The 17,772-nt window shown below is 42.8% G+C and overlaps 1 protein-coding gene across 1 annotated transcript in view; it reads left to right on the forward strand.

The window, feature by feature from the left end:
* Positions 1–16,130, forward strand: part of RAB22A (RAB22A, member RAS oncogene family) — a 49,928-nt gene extending 33,798 nt beyond the window's left edge. Inside the window, exons 4-7 of the mRNA XM_067708593.1 lie at positions 6,163–6,234; positions 6,326–6,432; positions 7,068–7,177; positions 11,812–16,130. Coding sequence (XP_067564694.1) covers positions 6,163–6,234; positions 6,326–6,432; positions 7,068–7,177; positions 11,812–11,909 — 387 coding nt within the window. The 3' untranslated portion in view covers positions 11,910–16,130. The remainder of the gene's footprint in view (positions 1–6,162; positions 6,235–6,325; positions 6,433–7,067; positions 7,178–11,811) is intronic.
* The last annotated feature ends 1,642 nt before the right edge of the window (positions 16,131–17,772 follow it).

Raw genomic sequence — 17,772 nt, forward strand, 5'->3', positions numbered from 1 at the left:
ACAGCCCTGCATGGCCTGTTCCACCTGTTCTCCAGGGCCCTCCCGGTCCGTCCACGCTCTCACCCGCTGAGCCCCAGCCCACTGCCTCCGCTCAGTTCCTCAGACTCTCCAGAACCAGGCCTTCACACACGCTGTTTCTCGTACTGGAACTCTCTTCCCTCTACTCGGAGCCTGGCCAGCTGGCTCCTTACCAGCCTTTTCGTCTCAAGTTCAGTGTCACACCGTCACAGTTTTCCCTAACCCCTCTGCACCTAAGCATGACCCTAGCTCATTCTCCGTCACTGTCCTTTATTCATTTCCCTCAGGACCCTCATTCCAAGTTGTAATTAGATATCTGTCTGCACACTCTTCCTGACAGGCTGTCCCCACAGACTGTAAACTGTGAGAGCCGGGACCACGGGGTCGTATTCCCAGGGCCCAGCACAGAGCCTGACCTGGGGTTGACGCTCAGATATTGGGAGGACCAGTTAGCAGCTGAACTCTTTAGTGTATCTCTTCGGATCCTGAACAGTCTTTGCGATTGCCCACATCCGTGGGATTGTCCCCCGGTTCCTTACTTGTTTATCTTCTGTTAGACTGTGAGCTCCTTGGGGGCAGGGACCGTCCTCATGTCTGTGCGCTCAGCCCCTGGCACACAGTATTGATGCCAGTGGATTTAGATCAGTTGATTGTCAGCCCTACTTTGGCACAGGTAAGGAGGAACAGATCCTCTGCCTAGTTTCACCATGTGAGTATTGCATGCCTCAAATTATACACTTCCGATATTTGCATATTTATTATTCAGCTCTCTGTAGTAATGACATTTATTATGGAACCAAAAGTCATCGTAAAATGGCACCCCTTTATGATGAACTGACCATTCAAACATCCTCCCCACTTAACCCTCGCGTTTTCACAGATGGGTCATCTTTCTGATGGTCCAGTGACAGTTGGTTGCAACGTAATTTCATTAAGTCAATGAAAGTGATTTTGGAGCACTTCGCAGATGTCATGCAAAGCCATGGACGGTGAGGGGTTTGTTACATTAAGTGAGGAGAGCACTGCTGATCAGAATGATGACATAAGTGCTTCAGAAGGTAATGATTTGTGTATCAGAAGGTTGAGAGGCCTGGGGAAAACTGTTGGAGTCCTCAAATATCTTGTAAAAATTCCTTTTTTATGATAGGACTAGGAAGGGCAAACATGAAATGAAAGATAGATATCATATTGTGCCAGCATATGGTTTTATCAAAAGAATCACAGTCAAGTTACGATCAACTCTGACTCAGTGTTCATTCAGGAAACTAGCTCCTGGTTGCAATAATAAACCTAAGTTTTTTCTAATATCAGATAAAATGAAACTCGTTTTCATAATTTTTTTTCTCAAGATAGAGCCTTTGTCAAACCTTTTCATGCCTATTTGCTATCCTAAATGAATTCGTTTTAAGTGATCTTTTCCCACCAATCACCCTTCACTAACAGGGACTCCTGCAGAAGCATGGAGACAGACCCAGCCCCTGCTCAGACATGCACCTCAAGTCCATATCGGAAATGTAACTGTAGCAGCAGCATTTCAATTACTTGCCATCTGTCTGTGATCATGTAAAAGAAAGCTTCTAACCAAAGTCTAATAGACACTGCATCCAGTCCTTGAAGGTTTATGTCCCTGAATCTTACTGTGGTTTCTCCTAATGGCTGTTTCTAGAGGGCAGAGCACCAGGAAGACAGGGACTCATCCACTGTCACAGGAGCCACATACGAGTTGTTCTCGTGTCTGAAATCAGGAAAACGTGTAGTGGCGTAATACCTAGAGCCAGGGTCCACACTGTGGCCCACAGGCCACATGCAGCTCGCTTCCCGCTTTATCAGAGCACAGCCGTGCTTATTTGTTTACGTATTGTCTATGGCTACTTCCACACTTCCGTAATGGAGCGGAGGAGTTGCGACAGAGATCATATGACCCACAAGGCCCAAATGTTTACTGCCTAGCCCCTTCCAGAAAAAGTTTGCCAACCCCTGATCTAGAGCCAGATTGGGAGCAGAGCTGTGCGGACGTCCCTTTAGTCTCTTTTTAAGCTGCCGCCTTCTTTCTTTACACCAAAAGGACATGGAAAGAGTTTCAGTGTCAGTGATGGTAGAGTGGCTTGTAACAGACTAACCCTCCCACAGAGAACTATTATGTATAAACTCTGGACAGAACATTAAACAACTCTCTGAAGGTACTGCCAAGCAACCAGATGCAGTCTGGGGACTGAAAAGGGAACGACATTGAGTGAGACTCACATTTTCATGGCGTTTCCCCAGAGGGCGCTCCCCAGACCATGCAGCACAGGGTAGCTAGGACTCCCGCAGAAAGGCTGTCTTTTTAGCTTGCAGTATTTGAGGACAGAGTTTAAGGTTGCTAGAGCAGCTGGGAAAGAAGGAGGCAAATCCCAGAAAAGATGGATCCAACAAGGAGGGAAGCCCCCAAAATCTGCTTGTAAATTCCCTTCAAGGCTTTGCTTAACCCCCAGATTGTGACTGCACAGGGGCGACACTAAGAGACCCAACAGAAGCCAACAGCTGGAGGAGTGACAAGACAGAGCAGAGATTCAGCTGCTGCTCATCACAGGGAAGTCCAGTCCTGCCCTGTTCGAGGGAATTGATAAACACGTTGGGCTTCCCTTGAAACTTCTGAAGGGCCATGTCTTAAGAGTAGAGACCCAAGTAGACCCACCCTAACCATGTGTAAAACCAATCTCAGGGTGATTAGCCAGTGTTTTAACACTCTTCAGAGAAGATAATGGAAACCAGATGGTTTGGAAATGTTCAGAGATTTAAAGGAAAAGTAGTCTTTTTTTTTTTTTTTTTTTTAGGAAAAGTAGTCATAATCTACTTAACTACAGATGGGGAATCTTACACAGAATGGCAACTAATAATCAGACGGAAATGCTAAAACTGAAAACTGTAGTATTTAAGATGAAAAGTCCACTGGGTAAGTGACAAAACAAAAGAACAAAGAGTGGAAGAATAGGAACATAGTCTTAGTACCATAGGGACAAATTCAAACAATCTAACATATGTGTAACTTGAGACCCAGAAGTTGTAAAAAGAGGGGAAGGAGACAGAAAGAAAAGATATTTTGAGAAATAATGGCTGAAAATTTCCCAAATTTTGTGGAATATATCAACTCACAAATCCAAAAGTTTAGCAGACTCATAGGTACAAAGAAAACCACATCTAGTTCCATCATAATCAAACTGCTGAAAACCAAAGTTAAAGAGACAGATCTTGAAAGCAGCCAGAGATAATAGTATAGACACATTATGTGCGGGACACAACAGTATGAATGAGGGCCAGCTTCCCACGGAGTCAGTGGAGGCCAGGAGACAGTGGAGCAGTGTATCTTTAAAGTGCCAAAATTATCCTTAAAATATGAAGTCAAAGTCATGACACTGTTAGAAGAAGAAAAACAGAGAGGATTTAGCAGCAGCGGTCCCAGAACGGTTCTCGGGCTAGAGGAAATGACACTAGATGGTAACTCAGATCCATAGGAAGAAATAATAACCACTAGAAACAGTAAATATAAAAATCTGTCTTTTTTCTTATTTAAGAGACGACTGGCTATTTAATGCAAAAATTATAATATTGGATTGTGTGGGTCATCACATAGCTTTAAAATATTTGACAGTAGCACAAAGGACAGTGGGATAAAACAAATCTTGCAAGGTTCTGATCTTTTACATGAGGTGGTGCTTTTTTTTTTTTTTTTTTTTTTTTTTGCGGTACGCGGGCCTCTCACCACTGTGGCCTCTCCCGTTGCGGAGCACAGGCTCCGGACGCGCAGGCTCAGCGGCCATGGCTCACGAGCCCAGCCGCTCCGCGGCATGTGGGATCTTCCCGGACCGGGGCACGAACCTGCGTCCCCTGCATCGGCAGGCAGACTCTCAACCACTGCGCCACCAGGGAAGCCCGAGGTGGTGCATTTTAAACTCTACGTCAACTGTGAGGAATGTATATTGTAGTTACAAGAGCAGCCACTTAAAAAGTAATACAGGAAGGTATAACTGAAAAGTCAATGGACAAATTAATAAGTTAAAATTGAATACTAAAAAATAGTTAATGCAAAAGAAGGGAAGAAAGGAAGAACAGGGTTTTCTTTTTTTTAATGGAACAAATATAAAGCAAACAGCAAATGGTAGACCTAATATTAGTAAAAACCAAATATATCGGTAAGTACATTAAATGTAAAGGAACTAAACATTCCACTTAAAAGGCAGAGGTTGTCAGATTGGATCAAAAGTCAGGATCTAACAATGTGCTGGTTATAAAAGGATTCCCTTAAATGTAAACCCAGAGATTGCTTGAAAATAAGAGAATGGAAGAGGATATTCTATGCGGATCTTAAGCAAGAGAAAACCATTGTGGTTATATCAATATCAATAAAATAGACTTGGATATCCAAGGATAAAGAAGGGGCGTGAAAAGAAGAGCATTAGGGAACTTTCCATGTTGATACAAACGTTTTATATCTCAGTGGGATGGTGTTTACGTGGTTGTACACATACACATTTGTTGTTTTACCAAAACTTAAGACCTTTTATCAAACTTAAGATCTTTGCACTTCTCTAAATGAATTTTACCTTACAAATTTAAATGCAAAAAACAAACAAAGAAAACAAAGCCAAAAAACCAACAATCTTGTAAAGCATGTTGCCAGAATAACGCATCAAAAATGAAAGCTAATATCATTGCCTTTGCTCCTGTGACTCTCACCGCATGAAAGACAGTCCAGAATCTTTTCTACCTAATAATCTGGTTTCCTTAAAGTTGCTTACAGGTTTTATTATTAGTGGTTTTTTTTCTTCTCTAAAACTTAACACATTATATTGGAAGTTATCCGGCTTTGACCCCAGCAGCAGGGATCTTTCGCACTGAGACTAGTAAAACTTCACATGGATGGTCATCTGGGTTTGGCATTTAGTTTGACCTCCTCCTGCACCTAAACAGTTCTTATTCCCTTATTCCCCACTTCTTTCTGCCTTACTACAGTGTGCCAGGCACCTGGCCCAGAGATAAAATGGGGTACTAAACAGACATGCTCTCTTCCTCATGGAGTCTACAGTCATAATTTTACTTTCATTTATAAAACTCAAATTAGCATGAAAGTTTAAAAGCCAAAGTTTAAGTCATTGGTTAAGAAGTTGTGGAGTCTGTAATTCTGTATATGGAATGTATTCAGATGCTCACTTCTGATGACAGTTCCTACCTGTGTTTTGCGGGGAAGCCACAGAACAGAGACCCAGAGGGGAGTCCAGTGGTATCTCTCACATCATATGTAGGGATCAGGTTTCAAAGTCAGGGTGTAAGACAAAGGTCAAGCGTAGATAAGAGTCTTGTCTTTCAACACTGGCATCACATTCACTGAGCAAGGTTCTCACACAGATGCCCAGGAACCAGGGTTGACTGGAGAGAGAGCTTCCCATTTTCCATCTCACACTCTTATCACGAGAAATGGCCCACTAAATCAGCCTCGCTGTTTAAATTGTTATTATTCTCCCTTTCCTTCTCTTCCCTCCCTATTGTATTGGGGCAGGGAGGTGATTGGTGGGAAGGAGCCCTGCACACAGAGTTAAATTCATGTAAATGAAATGAGATATGTACCTGCATTTGGGAACTGCCACATGTGTGGAAGGTACCAAAAAAGCGAGTTTCAGGCTCATGCAAGTGGTGAATGTAAATGTGTGCTCATCTCCGTGGCACAATCAGCGTTTAGATTACAGCGTTGTCTTTGCAACACCCAGATGCAGCCACTTCTCTGGAGAACTATTTACAGCATTGTTTTTATCTCTTTGATAGTTCGGGAAGCCAACGTTTAAAGGACTATTGAACAAATGAATTTGGGAATTATAACATTGAGTTCAATTAAAAAGCCTTTTTAGCTGAAACAATTGTTTATAGCACCATATTTAATTCCTATAAAAATGTATTCTAAACTACCTTCTGAGAGGCATTTCAGTGTTACATTAAAAGGTTTTGCCTTTGGTAATTACTGGTTCATTTGCTTTAAAACATCATGTCATCTTCTTTGGATTAAGAGAAGGATTACCTTTTGTGCAGGGATAATGGGGTTAAAAGTCTAGTAAAAAACATATTTAACCAGTTTTCCCAATTTTGTTTTTTATTTTTCCCTCTTCTCTGCAGTTTCGTGCCTTAGCGCCAATGTACTATCGCGGCTCGGCTGCAGCTATAATTGTTTATGATATCACAAAAGAAGTAAGACTTACATACCGTTTTCTTTAGACTATTTTGAAAACTCTGTTTTGGTTGCTTATATCTCCAGTTGCTTTCCTCCTCTGTGTTACAGGAGACATTTTCAACATTAAAGAATTGGGTAAAAGAGCTTCGACAGCACGGCCCACCCAATATTGTAGTTGCCATTGCAGGAAATAAGTGTGATCTTATCGACGTGAGGTAAGTTATTAGAACAGGAGATTACAGTGCTGATTATGTGTTCCTTTTCTTACAGAGCAATAGCGAATGTAAGAATCTTGCTTTTATTTTATCTCTGACATTGAAAAATTCCTTTTTGTTGTTTGGTTGGAGTCCTGAAGTTTCAAACTAAAATTTAAGAGTTCAGACATTTGGAGCTAATTAGAGTATATATCGAGACAGGTGTGTAATATATTTAAACGTCATTTGCCTCATACTTGACATTATCTGGGATTAGTGTAGCCCTCAGCTCTCATAACATAGGATACCTGAATGGGGAAGGATATTTTAAGGAAAGCACGTTTATTGGAAATTTCTCTGGACCACTTCCACGATTCCCCAAGCAAGGGCTCTACTTTGAGGGGAAAAGAAACCCCAGTGATTCTCTGGCCATTCCATTGGATGCATTGCTAGTAGTCCCGCGTTCTATTCTGTTCTGTTCTGTTTTCTTTAACCGTAGAAGTGGTGTAATTGGGAGGACCACGGTGCCAGGGCTCATTCACCAGCCATTCCTGACATCCTTTATCATCGTAAATCTGGTTAATTACTGGGTAGGTGGGGATCACATTAAGCTCTTGATGGGCAGAATTTCTGATTTGCAATTCGTTGCCTTCCAGAGAGGTCATGGAGAGAGATGCTAAGGACTACGCTGACTCCATCCATGCAATTTTTGTAGAGACCAGCGCAAAAAACGCGATAAACATAAACGAACTCTTTATAGAAATTAGTGAGTATCTCTGTGCCTTATGGGTTTCCTCTGTGCAGAGCAACTTAAAACAGAATTATCTTGCCAAGTAGAATTTTCTCCTTACGTAGAGTGGTCTAGTCTCTGATACTGTTCTCAGTGGAATGAGATTTGAAAATTTAAGAGTGATGGTGGGTTTTCATATCATGCTGTAAGTGCTGGAGAGCTGCTGCCTGATGACTGTAGCCCTTCTAGAAAGAATGTTGCTACTGAATAAAGAATGTGCAGGGCCTAGAGGTCCTAGAAGCTGTCATCTCTCCCTCTTTCTCTCTTTAAATGTGTTTCAGTTAGTTGTCCAGAGTCATTGAAAATGAACAAAATAAATAAAGGGAAATGAAATGCGTGTGTAATTCCACTATAAGAAAGCCCTCAAAAATTAATACTAGGCACTCGCTAGTGAAACGTAAGACCACTTTTTCCCACCCCTCCTCTTTCCCTTCCCAGTAGTGTTAATAGGATGACACTAGATAGGAGAGAGGCTGCTGCGTACCTTTGGGATCCTCTACAGATTGTATCTGTTTATTCATTTCATGCAAATTCATCAGTATATTCATTGAGAACTGTTCCAGGCTCGGGGGAGGCAGCAGCGAACAAGATGGGGTCTGCTGTCCTGGGGTGCACGTTCCACTGTGGGAGAGACAGTGAACACACAAATAAGTGAGGTCCTTTCAGATGATGAGCAGTGATAGGAAGAAAATAACATAGGATGAAGTGAAAGAGTTTTCTGCAAGTGGTCGGGGAAGGCTTCTCTGAGGAGGTGATACTGAAGCTGAGACCTGACAGAGCAGGTGTGCAGAGCCCTGGGGTTCATGTTAACTGAACAGGTCAGACTTCCCTTTGGAGGACAGGAGAAAGCCAGCAAAGCACAGTGAACTTATTCATTAAGATCCATCCTTTGGGGGAGGTCTGAGAGAAGTGGAAGGGCCCTTGGCCAACATGTAGAGGAGGAGCCACCGGGGCCAGGCAGGGACGGCCCAACAGAGGAGCAGGCTGAGACCTGGGGGGCTGCAGAAAGCCCTGGTGACCCTGACAGCTTGCAAGGGCAGGCCCAGCTCCAGCAGGTGAACCGCACTGGGATTTAGGCCCTTGGCTGCTCAATTGTTGGGGTTATTTTCGGTGTTATTATTTTTTGATGTTTTTAGTTTGTTCCGAGAACCAGAGATCTGAATTTTATGTAACATGTCACACTCTTTAAATCTGGCCACTTACTCGAATATTTTCAGAACCCTGTGCAGGCCTGCCAGGCCCATCTGCTCCCTGGGACGGCTGGTAGAGGCTGGTGTGCAAGCTCTAGTCCAGCCCTTTCCTTGCAGCGTTGAAGAGTCACGATATTTATCGTTTTCCTAGATTGTAAACAACAGTTACCCAGATGCATTCTTGAAAGGCAGCGTGAAGCCAGTCGGGAATTTTTCACAGTTCAAGCTAAAATATCTAAGTGTGTGGTGTCATGAGTGCTAAAATTATCACTATTTCTTTATAAAGTGTTCTTTACTCCAGCAGTATTAAAAAACAGGAAGGTGGTGAACTATACCAATAATGAAAATTCCTGTATAAAAACTAGCCTGTACATACTCATTTTAACTGTGAAAAATAAAAAATATATGTTCAAAAAGATTAGAAAAATTTAAGGAGATGTAAATTGAGTTTATTATTTACTGGGCTGTTGTAAAATTGCATTAGCACAGTGCCTGGTTTGCTAGCTTTTTATTAAAGTCTAATATACATGCTGAGAAGTGCTCATATCAGAAGTATAAAGCTCCAGGCACGTTCACGGACTGTGTAGACTCCTGTAATCGGCACTCACTCCAAGACCCAGCAGCGTCCCAGCAGCCTTCCTCCCCCACTCCCCACCCAGGGAGGCACCATCCTGACCACTAACTCTTCCTGTTTTGCCTGTTTTTATATTTTATGCTTTTTCAAACATGCTGGGTTTACTCTCTTGTGTCTGGCGTCTTTAGCTCTACGTCACGTTTGGTAGATTCGTGCGCGATTCACCCTCATCGACGTGGAGTGTGTGTGCTAGGGTGGGCGCGGCGAGGAATACCCACAGTGTGGATAGGCGTTTGGGTAGTTATGTCCAGTGTCGAGCTATGACAAGTAGAACCTCTGTGAACATTCTGCTTCACGTCCAACATGTACACGACAGGTACACATTTTTCTTGGGTCTGTTTATACCCAGGAGAAGGATGGCTGAGTCTTCAGGTATGCGTGCGTTGAGCACAAGTTTACTGTCAAACAGTCTTCAGGGTGGTTATATTGGCACGGACACCAGTGGGGTCTGCGAACCCCAGTCACTCTGACGCGGAGGGGCAGGGTAGTGACCTGCACCTGTGGCAGTGAATGAAGTCGAGCACCTTTCCAATGTCTGTTTACATTTTTATGATATCTAGATATCCTCTTTTGTGTAGTTTTGCCTATTTTCCTGTTGGGTTTATCTGCCTTTATCTTAGTGTTTATAGTTTATTTTGACTATGAGTCCGTTGTTGATTATGTCTATTAGAGAGATGCACTGTGTGCCTTGGCTTTCATTTTTTTAAATTAATTAATTAATTTGTTTGTTTATTTATTCATTTATTTATGGCTGTGTTGGGTCTTTATTGCTGCACACAGGCTTTCTCTAGTTGCAGCGAACGGGGGCTACTATTCGTTGCGGTGTGCGGGCTTCTCATTGCAGTGGCTTCTCTTGTTGCGGAGCACGGGCTCTAGGCACGCGGGCTCAGTAGTTGTGGCTCGTGGGCTCTAGAGCGCAGGCTCAGTAGTTGTGGCACATGGGCTTTGTTGCTCCGCGGCATGTGGGATCTTCCCAGACCAGGGCTCGAACCCGTGTCCCCTGCATTGGCAGGCGGATTCTTAACCACTGCACCACCAGGGAAGTCCATTGACTTTCATTTTTGAATCAACTCCTTTAGTAAATTGGAGCTTTTAATCTTAATGTCATCCAATTTATCCTTATTTTCCCTTATGGTTAGCATTTTGGGGCTCCTGTTTAAGAAATCCTTGCCTATTCTCAGGTCACGAAGGTGTTCTCTGCATTCTTCTAAAAATATTTCAGAGATGGCTCTGTAATACCAGCTGTGTTTTCAGTATCCATTTATTGAGAAATAAGGAATGACAAGAAGAGTCAGTGAAGCTTTTAAATAAATTTGCATTGTATTCACAGCAGTGCATATAGGCGTTTGAAAGTGCTTGTAGGACATACTGGAGGATGCTTCCTAGCCATGCGGGCACCATGCTGTGTTCTGCCCTCTCCCTCCCCAACCCCTGATTTGCAGGCTGCTGGATGTGCCAGAGGCTTCAGGTTGGGCACCCGAGGACCTGAGAGTTGGCAGATTCCCGCTCAGCCTCATTAATGCCAAAGATGCAGGTGTCAGTTCGTTCCATGTTTTCAAAATACCTCAGTGCCAGGTGCTATGCTAAATAGATACTGGAAACATAAAGCTGGAGATCTCTTCCCTTGAAGAGCTTTGGGCCTCGTTAGAGGGAGATAGTGGAGATGGTTGCGTAAACAAATGTCTAGTAACGTGCTTCTGGCTCCTGACGATTTTAGCATCTGAGATGTTGGACAGAGTTAGGAAGTGGGAGGGTTTCAGGAAAGCCTTTGTACAGGAAGCAGCCCTTGAGTTGTCAGGGAGGCAGGTGGATGGGTGATTTAAGGCTTCTCTCGAAATTGACGTTATGATTCACAGAGCAGTAAGGTGAAAGCTGTTCATTCTCATGCATTGCTGGCAGGAGGATACAGTGGCGCAGCCTCTTCAGAGCAATTTGGCAGCATCTGTCAGAGTTGAAATTGCACGTCCTTCTTGCATTTGTGCTAGACAGACACTGCGAATACAGTGTCGGTGTCAGATGAATACCCAGGAGTAGAATCGCATGACCCGGCTCTTCCACGCCTGTTCATTTATCCCACGCATGCACTCATGGGTTTACAAACACAGTCTTTGCATTGTTTTTAAAAACATCAAAATATTGGAAACAGACTTAAAGATCTATCAATAGGGGATAAAGAACGGTACATCCATACAATGCGGTATCACAGAGCTATTTAAAAGAACGCGCTGGTGGAGCAATCCCCAGGTTATATTACGTGAAACAGTATTTGCTCCTGCCCTGGTTTTAAGAGCGTGTGTGTACTGTGCATGTCTGCACACACCTGTCTCTGGAAGGTGGCCTCTGCCACGAGACAGAGGGACAGGCACATTCTGATGCAATTTTTTTAACATGTAATACTTTAGTTAAAAAAAATTTGTACTAAATGCCATGTGATACGCTTCTTTGGACCCTGGAACAGAAACAGGACATTAGTGGGAAAACTGATGGCATCTGACCAAAGTCTGGGGTTGTGATGTTCCAGTGTCGAGTTCTTCATTTTGCCAGATCCCATGGTAATACTATAAGATACCAAAATCAGGGGAAGCTGGGTGAGGGGGATACAGCAGTGCTGTGTTATCTTTGCAGCTTTTCTGTAAATCTAAAAGTCTTCCAAACTTAGAAGTTTTTTCAACTTTTTAAATTTTAATGAAACCTGTCAAATTGCATCTGCAAAATGGTTGTGTCTGAGAATGAACAGATTGAGAATGTGAAAGCTCATTCCCTTCCCTCCTGTCCTCTTGGTTCAGGTCGAAGAATTCCATCCACTGACTCCAACCCGCCTTCCGGTGGAAAGGGCTTCAAACTCCGAAGACAGCCTTCGGAGCCGAAACGGAGCTGCTGCTGACTGAGCCTCGGCCTCCAGGCTCAACGGTGAAGTAGGTGGTCCTGAAAGTTAGCGGGAGGGCTGGAGCCCTGTCGCCAGGGGTCGCCTCGCCGGTCTTGTATCTTCTTCGGGCAACAAGGATTCACAGGAATTGACCGGTTCTGTTTCCTCTTCGGAGACTGCAGCAATAATATTTCAGTCTGTGGACTTCTCTTCTGTAAAGAATCTCTGGTGTACAAAGGGACTACATCATAGGCTTTTGACCTTGCTGAGAAGGAGTGTATAATTGTATAGATGGTAGGATTAAATTGTTGAGTAGTTTTGTAATCAAGAGTTTATGTAACATTTGTAAAGGGAAAATTAGCACTTTTGTGGTTCTTAAGGGAAGAAAAAGACCTTGTGGAGATGATCATTTCCTTGGTTTCCCATTGGTACCCATGATACCATTTCCTTGGTGGCATTTAGAATGTGGTCGGTTGTCATGAATGGAGGGATGGCAGTTCTTATTATTTGAAGCTAAAATGGGTTATTTATAAGGGCTGACGGAGATGGTTTCACCCCTGCCGTCTCTAAAGCACTTTGCATTGGGTACATCAGCCCAGGACATGCACAGTAAACTCACAGCAGCAGGTGCATGCCTCACCCTGGGTTTGCATGTGTCACCAGCCACATTATTGGCACCTTTGTAAGGAAGCTGTCGCGATCAAGGTGGTGGTGGTAGAGAAGCTGCCTGGAATAAATTGAATTGCAGATGATTAAACTGACTAGCAGTGGTTTACAAAGAGAAGAAGAGAGAAAGTAAAGAAAGTGGTGTAAATGCTGTCAATTTTTTATTTAACTGAGATATTTTGGTGGGGGAGACAATGATCTGTTGCTTAGCATATGTAAAGTTGTAGTCTATATTTACGAGACCATTGCTTACAGATTATAAATTATGTAAATACATTAACAAATTCTGTGTTTCATTCAACACTCCATTTACTCTCGCACTGTGCCCGCCCATTTCGCAGCCTGTGCACAGGAGGCTCCTTGAAGCACGTTGACATGGTGCAAAAGCTTAGAGCGCGTGGCTTGTGATCCGTCAGGATTTCTCTGCCTTCCCTCCCGCCACCCCTGCCCCTCCAGTCCCATCTGGAAATCATTGTGAAGAAGTATGCCACTTTGACAAGCCTGACTAGCCCTTCCTAGCTTCGGGGCAAAAGGTTAAGGTCCCGAGCTCTCCACATTTACCTACCTGGTCTTGGGGGTAAGTTTCTTTTAGCTTTTACAGCGACCTCGGGCCAGCTGTTTTGAGAGAGCTTTCCTTGTTAACAATTTAGCCTGTCTTTCCGTTTCCCTTGTTTTCCCCTGCCTCTGTTAGTGGTTAAAGCTCTTTTCCCTCAGGGAGCCTACTGAGGTTTTTAATGTAATCTAAAAATAAAGCACTAAAGTGAAGTTGGTGAAAATTTGTTCCTGGTCTAATTTGGCACCCTTCCAACCTGAGTATTGTAAGAGAAGGAAATGTACAAGATTAAATAGGAAATGAAACAGTTTGAATTTCAAACTAAATTGTGCTTTCAGAGCTATCCTTAAACTGAACAGTTGAAACTTTTAAAACTAACGGTTATTTCTTTGTGCCCCCCACTTGATGCGGTTAGATTGTAATGGGAAAATTATAACTCAGATTAAGTAAAAAACGATTCCCTTTCCCCTGGTGTATGTCTTAAGCATTTGGAATTGCTTATTCTCTTATCAAAATCATATAGAAGGAACGTTGGTAGTGAAAATTCTAATGTTTTGTTTAAAATACGTGTGGACTCTGTGCCCCTGCGGCATCTAGCTTCCTTCCCAGCGTGAAATTAGCAAGCTTTCAGAGAGAATGCCTGATTCCAAAGGCTGGGCTCTTCACACCTGAAGGTGGTTTGGCTTTGTTTCATATACTTCGAAATGGATCCGGCCATCAGGCCACTGCCCTGGTTTGTCCCTAACATTCCCACTGCTGGGCCTCTATCTCCATGACAACAACATAAAACAAAGGTTGCTGGATTCACGGAGAGGCGACGCGTGTGTGGCCCTTTCCCTCTTTTTTCACCAAAAGATCACACAAATCTGTGACCTTCACATGTTTTCAACCAAAGCTGTCAGTCAGCGTGGATGATTTCATGATGTCTGGGTGCACAGGGAAAGGCAAAGTGCCTCGGTGCCTCTCTTATTGGTAAGCCCTCCGAATGCCTCTCATCCTATTGTGACATTTACTGCACGGAGCCCAGAACGGGTCCCTCCTTCAGCTCTCCGCAGCCGCCTTCTCATCCTGATTTCTCGTTCTCCTTCCCATGCGTTCCTCATGGTTTCAGGGCCTCTCTTGCTCTCATTTTCCTCGGTGTGTCTCAGAAATCGCCGTGGCTGCTTCTCACGTGGTGTCTTTTTAATGCTTAACAATAACAGCTGCACATTGCTTTCTCAGAATCCATGATTCGCACTCGATGAGGACAGGAGGGAATGTTTTCAGTTATCTTGTTTGCTTCTCAAATGCAGAGATGGGTATTAAAGTCAGAAACAGTGTTTTATTTTGATCCCACTTTGGATTATTCACCTAAAGAGTGATCTAGTACACGTTTTATATATTCTTTATTCTTATTTCTTATTATGAGAAAATTCTAGATTGTATAAGAATTGAGACATAGCCCACCTATAAAACTCTTCTTTTGGTTCTCTTATGACGCAGGGCCATCTTTAAAAACTTTGGGGACTGAAAAGAGAAAAAGCATTAATTAGCTGCAAGTGTATATTGATTCTTCTCAGAGAAATGGAAATCAGCTCTTCGCAGGTGTCCAATCTTAGTAACCATTGGTCTTAAGAACTCTCCTTTCACACAAGTGTTTTTCTGATTCTGTGATAACTCATTAACTGTCATTTGGTGATTAAAAGAACATAAAGTATGGGTATGATTAAGTGTCCTTCATTTTAAACTCTCTTTAAGAAGTGATTAGGGAGAAGTGCCTATCACAGGCCCTTCTGGTTCCAAATGAAACCTCCATCACCTGCTTTTCAACCACAGGCCACGTTCTACACATAGCAAAGGAAAGGTTTGATTCCTTTAGAATAACACACTTCCTGGTCGCCTGTGTGTGATTTTGTTTGAGGTGCCTGCCTCCCGTTGTACACAGGCTTCCTGGATTCCTCCCCACGTCTGAAAGGATTGACCCTCCTCTGTTGGAGGCCCGACCTCCTCTAAGTGGGCTGGTGTCCTTCTTGAGGTTGTCGGGTTTTATTATTTCTAAATATATAAAAAGGGAAAGAAAACCACATTTAATTTCAGAACTTCTCTTTACGTTTTGTGTTTATTTCTTTTCTGTTCTCAAGAAGGAAAATAGGTCTAGGAGACCTTCTAAATTAAACTCTGGGAGATAGAATAATGAAAATATCTTCAGACGACTATTCCATGGCTTTCCTGGAGGCGTCAAACCAGCGTATCTGTACTGTTATGGCGTTGTGTTAAAATGGGCAGATTTAATTCAATCTACACTGCGCTAATTGGCATGTCAGCCTCAGAGCTTGAAAAGGCATTTGTTCACTGTTACATGCATCTTTTTACAGGCTGAGAGTAAGTTGCAAAAGAGGTGGTATAAATTCTTACAAGCATTTTTTCACTTGTTTTTTTCAGAACACGCTGAGAAAGTGATTCATGGCCCCTTAGTGTATAAGAAAATACACGCACAGTGTGTTATGTGTATGACAGACGAGCCCCCTACACATTCGGATGTCTTTGCAAGACCCTGTATAAGTAATGAGAAAATCCTTTCCTTCTGGGGAAAAGTTATTAGAATCCCCTTAACTCTGATCTGTACTAGGTACCTGCTGTAGAACATCTGGGGGAGAAATGACAGCCCACAGACTCAGGCTGGCTCTTCTCTCCCAACTCATTAGGCTGCAAGTGTTCCTCCTGCCTCTGTAATGAAAGTTGAACAACGATGATAAGCTAGAGAGTGGAAACCTGTAAAAATTCTTCATTATTTAAATTTGTTTTAAAGGGACTATAGCAGCATGACTTGTTTGACTACAAGAGATCGTCTACCTCTTAACAGTTAATATTTTTTAAAAGAAGAAGCTAAATGTACCTTCAAGGGTCAGGCTGTGACTATATATATACCTGCCCTCAGTTAGCTTGGTCCATCAAAAATTTTTAAATGATTCAAGGTAATGTTTAGGAGATGTGTTTTAACACCTGTGGTACTATGATTCAAACAAACAAACAAAAAAACAGTCCAAGCAACAAATTTATCCAGGAGATAAACATGATACCGTATAGTTTTAGCAAAGGGAGGCGGAGGTGAATTTAGCCTTGGACTGAAAGAAGTGACCTCTGCCCATTTCTCTTGCTTGTCTTGACTTCCAGTAATAGAAATCCAGGCAATGTGGTTATCCGGTTTTCATGAAATATTAATGGAATTCTGGGGCATTTGTCCTGTTTTATGTGCAAATGAAAGTCTAAAAAAAAATTAGGAGGGTATTACATTTTTCAGGAGCCCCCACTTTTTCAGTCTAAGAGAATGATAAGTGAGCAACCTGTTACTGATGAAGTTTCATTAGGCATAATGAAGAAAGAGAATAAATAGAACCGAGAATCTCCATCTTTCTCAGTGTGTCCTTCAGGATTCTCCTAGCATGTAAGGAAAATGATTTACTTCCCAAATCGAGAAGGACTTCCAGGGGCATAGATCAACTTTGATTTTTGGTCTGTACCATCAGAAATAACTAATATCTGTGTTCTTTCCTCTTAGAGTATAATCAGTTCCAGATAGGCTAGAACTGTTCGTAGCTTTCAAACAAAAGATTCAGAAGTTTAATAAAAAGAAAAATCTGAAATCTTCCATCTTTTCCTTTCATTATCTTGAACATTTTAGATAGATAGTAAGATTAGGATGTGTCATCAGTAGATACTAGAATTAAAACCATGGAGTCTTAAAAAATTAAACAGAAATTTTAAAAAACTCATGGCCAGTTCATTTTCAGATCGGTGTGCATGGTCCTGGCGTCCGGTGCCTCATCAAAATGCTTCATAATTGAAACAAACTTCTGGGTAGCTTTCCACGAACAGGAATTCAAGTGCCAGGAAGTCAGCCAGTTAATGGGAAATCCTCAGATAGGAATGATTTTTTGGACGAGCCTTCTCTAATTGGCAGTTTTAAACTGTAGACCTTAATCATCCCCTTTGCAATCCTGCAAAAGGAACAGAATGCTCCGGTTTCGATGCACCTTCTCGATTCAGGAACTTTTTCGTGTTTCCAGAAGCAAATTGTTAAAGCGGTGCTTCAGAGGAAATCATCTTTAAAACAGCATTTCACACACAGGGCTGACAATCTTTACTCAGAATTGCACTTATCCAAGAAACTCCCCGTCTTATGTCACGGAGAAAAGCCGAGCACCCCTTCTTCGCCTGGGCAAACCCAGCACCCAGTGAGCACCAGCTAGAGTGGGACAGGCCCGGGGGCGAGGTGGAGCACGCCCCCTCCCACTTCAGGAATCGTCAGCACCCAGCAGCGTGTGACATCAATTGGAGCTTAACCCTTAATTCATCGTTATTAATTTTTTCATGAAATTTATACTTGAATCATCAGTTTCACCCACTGGAAAATGTTGAAAGTGGGGCTTGAACTTGTGTACCTCCGCTGACTCTGCCTCTGCGGTTATTACCTAGTTTAGGAAACTTTCTTAATGGGGGTCATGCACGTGCTGTCCAAGCGACTGGTCGATTCAGCGTGGGGACAATTAGCAGCAGCTGGCTAGTCAGAGCGACTGACGGGTGGCTGTTCTTCAAACCATTTGTTGTACTGTGTAGACGGAGCTTTATTGCCCTGGAAAAGATTTTTTTTACTCTCATCCAGCCTCTCAATCTTTCCATCAT

The sequence above is a fragment of the Pseudorca crassidens genome, chromosome 15 (assembly GCF_039906515.1).
Source record: "Pseudorca crassidens isolate mPseCra1 chromosome 15, mPseCra1.hap1, whole genome shotgun sequence".
Classification (NCBI taxonomy): Eukaryota; Metazoa; Chordata; class Mammalia; order Artiodactyla; family Delphinidae; genus Pseudorca; species Pseudorca crassidens.